Here is a 10,136-nt window from a genome sequence, read left to right as displayed (position 1 = left end):
AAACTAAGGGTTGATGGGGGGTGGGAGGGAGGAGAGGGTGGGTGATGGGTATTGAGGAGGGCACCTTTTGGGATGAGCACTGGGTGTTGTATGGAAACCAATTCGACAATAAACTTCATATATTGAAAAGAAAAAGAAAAAAAGAAACCAGTGGCAGCAACATGTGGGAGAAGTTTGCTCATGAAGGGGAAGAGATAGACAGGGTGATACCTAGAGAAAAACAAAAGACAGGATAAGATTACTTATTATTATTATTCATTATGTTTTTAAGATGGAGAACCATATGCCATATCTGGTGTGAAGGAACCATCTGAAAAAAAGCTCTCTAGTGCTTATTTTGGAAATAAAATGATATAACATATATTTTAATATTTGAATTAAAGTACTAACTTAGAAAACTATGAACATCTCAGGGTAGAAAATTACAAACAGCCATTTATCAAAATAAGATCTGTGCTTCTAGGACCTACAATATTTGATTTGAGATAAAGAGTAACTTAGCATTTGCAACAGTATTTAGATAGTCTTTTAATAAGATTAATTAATTAAGTGACAATACCGTGAATTTTATCAAAGCTTATCAGTTATTAGTAAAGTGATAGCAACTATTACTATATGGTTCCTCAGTGTCAGGACATGAGCTAGGTGATTTTTAATAATATTTTGCCCATTTAATCACCACAACCTATAAACATAATGAAAAATAAAATAATTTGTTTTCTGTTATTACATTATGATAAACATATTAAAGATGAAGTGTATTTGAACAAAATTCCATGGACAAAATCTCAAAATCTCATTCATGTTTAGTATAAAGGGGATTCTCTCTTTCTCTGCGTCTGTGGGATTGTGGGTGATCATCTCCCATGCTCAGATTTTTGGTCTCAGGCCGCAATGTTTGGCAGAAATCGTGATTTTTCAGAACACTGGAAGGTGCCCACAACTGGCACTAGTGTTTTTTTGTTTTTTTTGTTTTTTTTTGGTCACTTCCAAGCTCCTATGGACAGTCCTTTGCTTTTCCATACAAGAGTAAGCTTAGCAATGCTTTGCTTCATTCTAGGTCAGGCTGCCTGCAGATATAGACCCTTTCCTCTGCTGCCTTATTGCCAGTTACATTATATACAGTATATTAAAGGAGTTTATTAATACTGTACTGTAGTCAACATCCATGCGAACATATACAATGACCCCCATGCAGAGAAAATGTTGAAAAGAAAGATGGTAAGAAGAAGGAGGTTATTTTAGTGGAAATTAAGAAGGAAATCATCGAGAAGTACGAACAAGGTATGCGAGTGACCGAAATTGCAAGATTTTGTAAGAAGTTTACATTTGCATCTTGTCCGCAAAGAAGAAGGAGAAAAAGGTGGAGGAATCCTTCACTTCAAACGAGATTAGGGAGAAGGGTAAAATGTGAGAAATGGCAACATTTTGTAGAAAGGAACCACATGAATAAGGCTGTAGTGGGAGCGATGAATCTGTTTGACAACAATGCAATGTCACATTTCTGTGAAATCCTCACAAGGAGGCAAAAACAAGTGTCATTGTCTGGGTTCCTTGTTAAAGTTGCACAAAGAAAAGGATTCCATTAAGTCAATAGAAAGCAGAGATTCCACTAGTGATAGTGAAAGTTGTTCTACACAAACTCTCGTCTCCCTCACACCAGCCATAAAGCTTTTTTTCAAAGGTAAGCACAGATTAATTTATTTTTCTTTACGCTTTGTATTTTCTTTATTGTTTTGCATTATATTGCAGTATTGCAATCCTTTTTATATGAATACTTTTGGGTTGTGGAATGAATCATCTGAGTTTCCATTATTTCTTGGGGGGAAATTCATTTTGATATACAAGTGCTTTGGATTATAAGCACTTTTCCAGAAAAACTTGTGCTCGCAAACCAAGGTTTTACTGTACTAACATCTCTTCTATTATTACACACAAAAACAGTTTGTGAAAGACTTCATTGTGTGTTTTTGTGTTTGTTTTGTTGTAAATTGGTAGAATTTTCTGGTGAAGTCATCTGGGTCTATTTTGGGGGGAACTTTTTTTGACTACTGATTCATCTTTTGCAAAATTGTATGTCTAATCCAGTTATCCATTTTTTCTTGAGTCAGTTTTAGAAAACTATCTTTTTTTCCTCAGTGTTATCTTTATTTGACACTCATTCTTTTTTAATCTGGAATACCTGAGTAGAGATACCTTTTATTTATTATTTATTACTTTTTTATTATTTGCTTTATTTTCTGAGTGTATCTTGCCAGAACATTGCCAAATTTTATCTTTTCAAAGATCAATGCTGGGTCCACTAATATTCTCCTCTGTACATAACATTTTGTTTCACTAATCTCTGATGTTTTCTTTGTAATTTATTTCCTTCCATTTCCTTTTTTTTATTTATTTCATTTTTTATTAAAAAAATTTTTTAATGTTTATTTTTACTTTTAGGGAGAGGAAGAGAGACAGAGCATGAGAGAGGGAGGAGCATAGAGAGAGGGAGACACAGAATCCGAAGCAGGCCAGGGTCTGAGCTGTCAGCACAGAGCCTGACACGGGACTCGAACTCATGAACCAGGAGATCATGACCTGAGCCAAAGTCAGATGCTTAATTGACTGATCCACTGAGACGCCCCAAATTTATTTCATGTTTTTAAATGTTTTATTTATTTTGAGAAAGAGAGAGAGAAAGGGAGCAAGCAAGCACTAGCAGGGGAGGGGTAGGGAGAAAGGGAGAAAGGGAGAAAGAGAATCCCAAGAAGGCTCCATGTTCAGTGTGGAGTCTGATGCAGGGTTTGATCTCACGACCATGAGATCACGACCTGAGCCAAAAACAAGAATCGGAGGCTTAACAGACTCTTTATGAGTCACCCAGGCACACTTTCCTTCCATTTTCATTGGATTTAACTTACTATTGTTTTGAAAATTCTAGGGATGAATTGTTGTCATTATTTCTTGTTGTAATTAAAAGCAAACATATGAATTGTACTTTAATTAGGAATTTTATGAATTCCAGATAATGTTTTTGGCAAGTCAACATGGCAGGAAGATCAATGGCTCCTCAAAGATGTCCATGCCCTAAGCCCCTAAGATAAAATTAATCTTAATTAATTTTATTTTCTTTACACTTTGTATTTTCTTTATTATTTTGCATTATATTGCAGTATTGCAATCATTTTTATATGAATATTTTTGGGTTGTGGAATGAATCATCTGAGTTTCCATTATTTCTTGGGGGGAAATTCATTTTGATATACAAGTGCTTCCAAAACTGAAATCTATGGACCAAATCCTAGACGAATGTAAGGACATACTTTATCTTTATTCAAGAGCCACTAGATAGCCTATCCTGCTGACATATCTTCATTCTTTACTCTTTCAAAATGAATCTCATGGTTATAAATGATACAGATTCACAAGAAGTTGCAAAGATAGTACAGGGTGGTCACGTGCACATTTTAGTTAAACATAAAGCAGGACATCAAACACACTAAGTTGACATTTTACAAAATGTGAATACACGTGAATGGCTCTATACCATTTTATTGCATGTGTAGATTCATGTAACCACTATTGGCGATTATGGTTGAGTTTTGTAAAAAGTTTTTGAAGGGGTGTGAAATATCTATGGAAGAAAAAAACAATAAACATGTGAAGGTAAAAAGTGAATTTTGTTAAATTAGAATTGTAATGCAATCTTTTTGAGATGGGCATCTGTGTCTAGTGTACCTTTCAAACCTGCTGTTTAGCACAGTGCCTGTCACTTCGTAGGTGAAGAAAAAAATCTATGGAAAAGAATCACTGATGTTTTTTCAGGCAAATGCAAATGTGTAACAACTGGAAAATTATCAGCTAAAATAGTTATGATGAATGACTCACAAGGTGGCAGTAATATATACTTAGGGGATGCGTCGTACAAGATGACTTTAGGAACTGGCCAGGAGCTAGACTACCGTAAAGTGGCAATTGGACACTTACACACTGAGCTTACACAGTGTATTTAGTGGCTAGTTGTCTCTATCTAGTAAATTGAAAGAGCTTTAGAAATTCCAAAAATAAAATATTCCAAGTATTAAAAAAGAAAAGAAAAATTACTTACTTTTTTTTGGCATTAACTTAGACATTATAAGATACTACTTCCATGGAATGTTATATGAAATTTGGTACTGTCTACAGTGTTCTCCTATTAAAACAAACCAACAGCCAAACTATTTAGGGTATAAGACTGCAATAAAATACGTGCCAATTATCAGCTTAACTTGAGGTGTTTAATCATTTGAAATGATTATTACTAGAAAAATATATGTTTAAGATAACATTTACAAATGAATTAAAATTTGAAATTTAAAAATCATGTAAGTTTCAAGGACGTAGTACAAATCTCTTTTGACAGTATTGGACCAAATTCTATTCCATAAAAAATACAAAAATCTTACAGGGAAAATGAAAATCTCTGTTCCTTATACAGTCTTGGCATATTAATAGTTGTAATCCTGAGCGATTTGACCAGTGTGCCCAATAGACCCACCACAAAATATCTATTATTGAAAAATACATATTGAATTGCAGTCATTATACCTTAAAAAATATAGACAGTTTCATGAAAATTCTACATTCTCCACTATGAGATTTAAACAGGTGTGTAATTAATAGTAGTTCCTTCTAATATCCCTTGGGTCATTTCCCCAAAGCCAGTCACACTTTTAAATATTACTACTAAAATATATCCACCACTTAGTGCCATTGCAAAGCAGGTTAGTGTGTCCAAGGTATTTGCTTAGTTCTGAAAATTTGAACCAACAAACAAAATTATGTATCTTTAAAGTTGTCATGAAACTTCTAATTAAAGAAGAAATACAAGGTTTTATTTGGTAAGATATATCCAGATATTCTTTATGGCTTATTTCTTCCCTCAATTAAAAAAAAACTCATGTTATCTGCATATCTGTGTATAATAAAAACATTTTAAGACAAGTAAATATAGGACTTTATGGAAAAAGGAATAAGCTCATAATTCATTAAAATAAAACAAAAAGTAATGGGGTCCTTGTTCTGTCTAGAAAGCTATAGAATGGTAAAGAAATGAGTATGAAGAAAAAAATGAGAGTTGTGTACTTAAGGAATGCTGTGGATTACAACCATGCAAAGTCTTTTCAATTCAGAGACTGGGTTCATTCATTTTCCAATTAAGTAACTACACTTTGTGTTGTACTGTTCCAGTAAGAGACATGTAATGATGATTTCAGCTTTGTCTGGTGTTCCAAATACTGATGATGTAATTGCAAAGATCCATAATCAATTGTTTTAATGGGAAAATATATATTTGGGAGAAACCTGGCTAGAATGAAAGGTAAAATTTGTTTCTTCAGAAATGTTGCAAGCTGACCAGCTTAGTAAGAAGTGAAAGAGCTCTTTGGACTCCTGAGATATAGCCAGCTAAGTTAGTGGACTTAAGTAAATGTCATTAAGTTATCAAAATGCTATGCAGCAAGTAAAATTTTATATTCTCTAGAGCATGTAGTAATCATGGCAACTCGGTCACAGTTTGCGAATTTTAAAAAAGATAATATAAATCTGTGGTATTGCTTGTAATCACTGCTGACAAATCTTTCCCAAAGAGGATATATGCAATGTAGTCAGTAGGGTTTTTAGGATTATAGCAGGAAAGAGAGGAACACTTGGAGACACATTCTATGATATTATCAACCCTTAATTTTCCAAAATTTTGAATTTAAATGTGCCCAGGCATGGTGAAAAATTTACAACACTAATTTTCAAGCAATCAAGAAAATGGTGATTTTCTTGGATAGCCTTATTCTTATTTTACATTAGAGACCATGGATGGTACACTGTAGAGCTTGATCACTCAAAGTTCAGCCATTCAACCTAGCATTGCTTTCTGTGGCATCAATATCAGAGTTCTGAGGGGCGGTAGTGGCTCGGGCATTTTAGGCATAACTAAAAATCATAATATAATAAATATAAATGAATAAATTTCAATAAAATATGGATACTTTCATCAACTCTCATATTCTTATTTTTCTCCAAATAATGGAGTAATTTTAGTGCCATGACAAGTATAGAATTGTTGCAAAATGCTGGTGAGCATGAAAATACATGTGAAGCTTTTTATCAGTTTTGCTAAATGCACCAATAACAATGTTGTTGTTCTTTCACTGATGATGAGAACGGTATTGAAGTATGTTTTGCAATAATGGTGAGAGGCTAATGGGCACAATTACCGTTACATCTGTCCCTGTGATTCTGGGACTTCTAGGGGAACGGAGAGTGTGGGAGCACCAACATTCCTTTCCTTATGCTACTGAGGAAGTTGGCTTCAGAACTTAGAGTAAGCAAAATAGACAAGTGAGAGAGTATCACAAGTACATATATTTGGGATGGAATTAAAGCAGAATTCTTCGAATGAGCCACTTATTTCAGAATGGATCCAGAAGCTGTGAGTTTTCAGCTCCTTTCTTTCAGAGGGGAAATCTGTTTTAAATGTTTTTACTATAGAAGGAAGTAGTTAAGTATCTTTCTGAATTAAATTAGAAAGTGTACTGTAAAATAGTAGATCCAATATTCACCTAACCCTACTATTAAAAAAAAACATTGTTCATCTCAGTCTCAACGTAGCATTATGAGTAATTATTTTTCCAATATGTTTCTGACATTACTAATGTCTGCTATGCTATTGCCGAGTAAAGCTTGTACAGAAAATATTTGTCTAATTCTACTTTTGGTCACAATACTTAATTCTAAATAAGATATAGCAATCGAGTTCATAATAAATGAGTGAATACTTTTATGGCTAGATTTTTAGTGGACGCACAATAGTGACTAACTCTCACTTCTGACCATGCAGTTTTGGAAATGATTGACAGTCTATTCAGAGTTTAGCTAAACTACCTCATGGTGCTGCTGACTTGACATCTTTTTGGGGTAGCCAGATTGCCTGCAGGGCCCTTGAACTGGTATTAACCTCCCCCCGGCCGCCGCTTGAATGCAAACCTTAGGTAACAGCCCAGAATCACAAGTAAATATAAGCTCCTGATATGATTCCCCAACCGCCTTTGTGATAAATCATAGATTCCCCTGTCTCCTGGGGCTTTCTCCTTAGCCCTTAGATAAAAACCGCAAGAAAGCATACCCAAGTCATGCTCTTTTTGGTCTAAATTGACCAAACTGGCCTTAGCCAGGGAACCCCAAAGTACCCCACTCTCAGATTCTAATACAAGTATGTGCCCCAGCTCCTGCTTCACTCTCTCTGCCTGCACTGTGCCTTGACTTCCCCATGTGGCACCTTGGGTGAGCTGTGTGCCTCCTCCAGGACCAGTGAGTAATAAATTTCTCTATTTTGCTTTCCCTTGTGGTCTTTTGTTGAATCCTAGTTCAACATCCTACCCATCTCTACTTAATGAAAACTGAATTTGGAAGGAGGACTTCTCTATTCAAAGTCACAATTGTTCAGAAGGATTTTTAAGCCCAACACAAATAATAGGACCATACTTATGTCAGTAGTAGAAATAGGGGCCCAGGGAAGTCAAATTATGGTTCAAGAGACAATATTAAAAATCACATAAGTTAGTAGCCCCAGGAAGATTACAGAAAAACACCAAAATCAAACATGTAAGTTATGCTTATTTTTTACTATGTTTATCAATTGTTTTTCATATATACATACATGTGTGTGCACATGTAAACGTATATGTAAATGTATATGTACATAGAAGATGATGGTGTGGAGTACACACTCCATTCTTATAAACATGCAATCTATATCCTAAAAGATTCCAAAAGTCAAACTCGCCCATATTTTCTCTTTTTGTTCCCTGGATTTATTTCATATTTTTAAAAATTAGTAGATGATTCTATTTTTTTTTCAATGTTTTTTTATTTTATTTTTGGGACAGAGAGAGACAGAGCATGAACGGGGGAGGGGCAGAGAGAGAGGGAGACACAGAATCGGAAACAGGCTCCAGGCTCCGAGCCATCAGCCCAGAGCCTGACGCGGGGCTCGAACTCACGGACCGCGAGATCGTGACCTGGTTGAAGTCGGACGCTTAACCGACTGCGCCACCCAGGCGCCCCTAGATGATTCTATTTTAAATATCATCTGCCTAAACTACTTCTACTTAATCCTGACAACGGCATGCCTCTGATGAAGAACATGAGCTGCAGGTTGTGACTACTGACAAAAAAAAAAAAAAAAAAAAAAATGCACCTACGTGATAAGCAATTAGTAGGAGTCGTGCAAAATATTTCTTTGATCTTGCTTATATTTTATTGTAAACATTATTTCTGCACGAGAGGAATAGAACGATGAGATGCCTGAGCACAGTGATGCTTTTATGGATTTTATTGATATATTTGAGATTATACCTGTATTTAAACAATATCCTTTCGTGCACATATTTGATTCTTACAGAGAAACTAGTCTGAGACATGATTTGTGAAAATCACACCAGAGTCACTGAATTTCTTCTTCTCGGTTTTACAAATAACCCTGAGATGCAAGTTTCCCTCTTTATTTTGTTCCTGGTCATCTATACAGTCACTTTGTTGGGCAACTTCCTTATCATCACAGTTACCAGTGTGGATCCTGCTCTTCAAACACCCATGTACTTCTTTCTCCGAAACCTATCACTTCTCGAAGTCTGTTTTACCTTGGTCATGGTGCCGAAGATGCTGGTCGATCTAGTGTCTCCAAGGAAAATCATCTCTTTTGTAGGCTGTGGTGCCCAGATGTACTTTTTCTTCTTCTTTGGCAGCTCTGAATGTTTTCTTCTGTCTATGATGGCTTATGATCGCTTTGTGGCCATCTGTAACCCTCTCCGTTATTCAGTCATAATGAATAGGTCCCTGTGCTTGTGGATGGCTGTTGGCTCTTGGATGTCTGGTGTTCCTGTCTCTATGCTACAAACAGCTTGGTTGATGGCCCTTCCTTTCTGCGGACCAAATACCATAGACCACTTTTTTTGTGATGGTCCTCCGGTGTTGAAACTAGTCACTCAGGACACAAGCATGTATGAAATGCAAGCGCTTGCCTCCACACTACTGTTTATTATGTTTCCTTTTTCCCTCATTTTGGTCTCCTACATCCGCATTATCACAACTGTTCTCAGGATGCCATCTGCTACTGGTCGCCAGAAGGCATTCTCCACCTGTTCATCACACCTCATTGTGGTATCCCTTTTCTATGGAACCGCCAGTTTGACCTACCTACGGCCCAAATCCAGCCAGTCCCCTGAAAGCAAGAAGCTAGTGTCATTGTCATACACTGTCATCACTCCTATGTTAAATCCGATCATCTACAGCCTAAGGAACAATGAAGTGAAGGGGGCTGTCAAGAGGACAGTCACTCAAAAAGTCTTGCAGAAGTTAGATGTGTTTTGAATTCTATTGTCTAGAGTGTTTCTAAGCAAAGCAGGGGCAGCAGGACCCACTGACAAAAGCTTAAAAAGAATATAAGATTTGCTTTGATTTTGTCAGTATCACTTACCGTGATGGGTGGATCTCAGTGTATCAGTCTGAGTCTCAGCAAGAGATGGATGGTACTTTCAAATTGGAATCATTGAGAGAATATTAATGAGGGGGCTCTTAACAAACTGGGGGATGGAGTTAGATAACTGTCACACAGCTCATAAGATGGAAATTCCATATCTCTTGCCCTGAAGGGACAAAGAGGAGTATGAACTGGAACCAGGATGATCCTACTACAATAAATAAAAGTCACTCAACAGGAATTCTGGTTTTTAGTAGAGGAAAGCAGCCATCCCAGTCTTATTCCATCCTGACTCTCAAATTTGCCGATTCCTGTTCTTCATCCAACCAAATCTGAGGGGCACCTGTGTGGCTCAGTTGGTTGAGGTCCAACTCTTGATCTGCTCAGGTCATAATCTTGCAGTTTATGAGTTGAAGCCCCACATCTAGCTCTGCACAGCTAGTGCATAGCCTGGTTGGGATTCTCTCCCTCTCTCTCTCTCTCTCTCTGTCCCTCCACCACTCTTGCTCTCTTGTTCTCTCAAAAGAAATAAATAAACTTAAAAAAAAATCTGAGACAGAGGGCAAGAATGTCTATTGGTGCAGTATATAAAGGCCAGCCTTGTGGGGCACAAATCAGAATAGAAAATCATGAAGTGTAA

General features: G+C 36.5%; 1 protein-coding gene across 1 annotated transcript; it reads left to right on the top strand.

The window, feature by feature from the left end:
• Positions 1-8,436: 8,436 nt before the first annotated feature.
• On the top strand, positions 8,437-9,387 carry OR10A7 (olfactory receptor family 10 subfamily A member 7). The gene has a single exon (XM_040489043.1). The coding sequence runs from the start codon at positions 8,437-8,439 to the stop codon at positions 9,385-9,387; it is 951 nt and encodes a 316-aa protein (XP_040344977.1).
• The last annotated feature ends 749 nt before the right edge of the window (positions 9,388-10,136 follow it).

The sequence above is a fragment of the Herpailurus yagouaroundi genome, unplaced genomic scaffold, assembly GCF_014898765.1.
Source record: "Herpailurus yagouaroundi ecotype Mexico unplaced genomic scaffold, PumYag 166, whole genome shotgun sequence".
In the NCBI taxonomy this organism is placed as follows: domain Eukaryota; kingdom Metazoa; phylum Chordata; class Mammalia; order Carnivora; family Felidae; genus Herpailurus; species Herpailurus yagouaroundi.
This window is presented reverse-complemented; position numbering and strand designations above follow the sequence as displayed.

Bases quoted from the DNA above. Each gene is read 5' to 3' on its own strand.
- OR10A7 (XM_040489043.1), top strand. From the start codon at position 8,437: ATGATTTGTGAAAATCACACCAGAGTCACTGAATTTCTTCTTCTCGGT.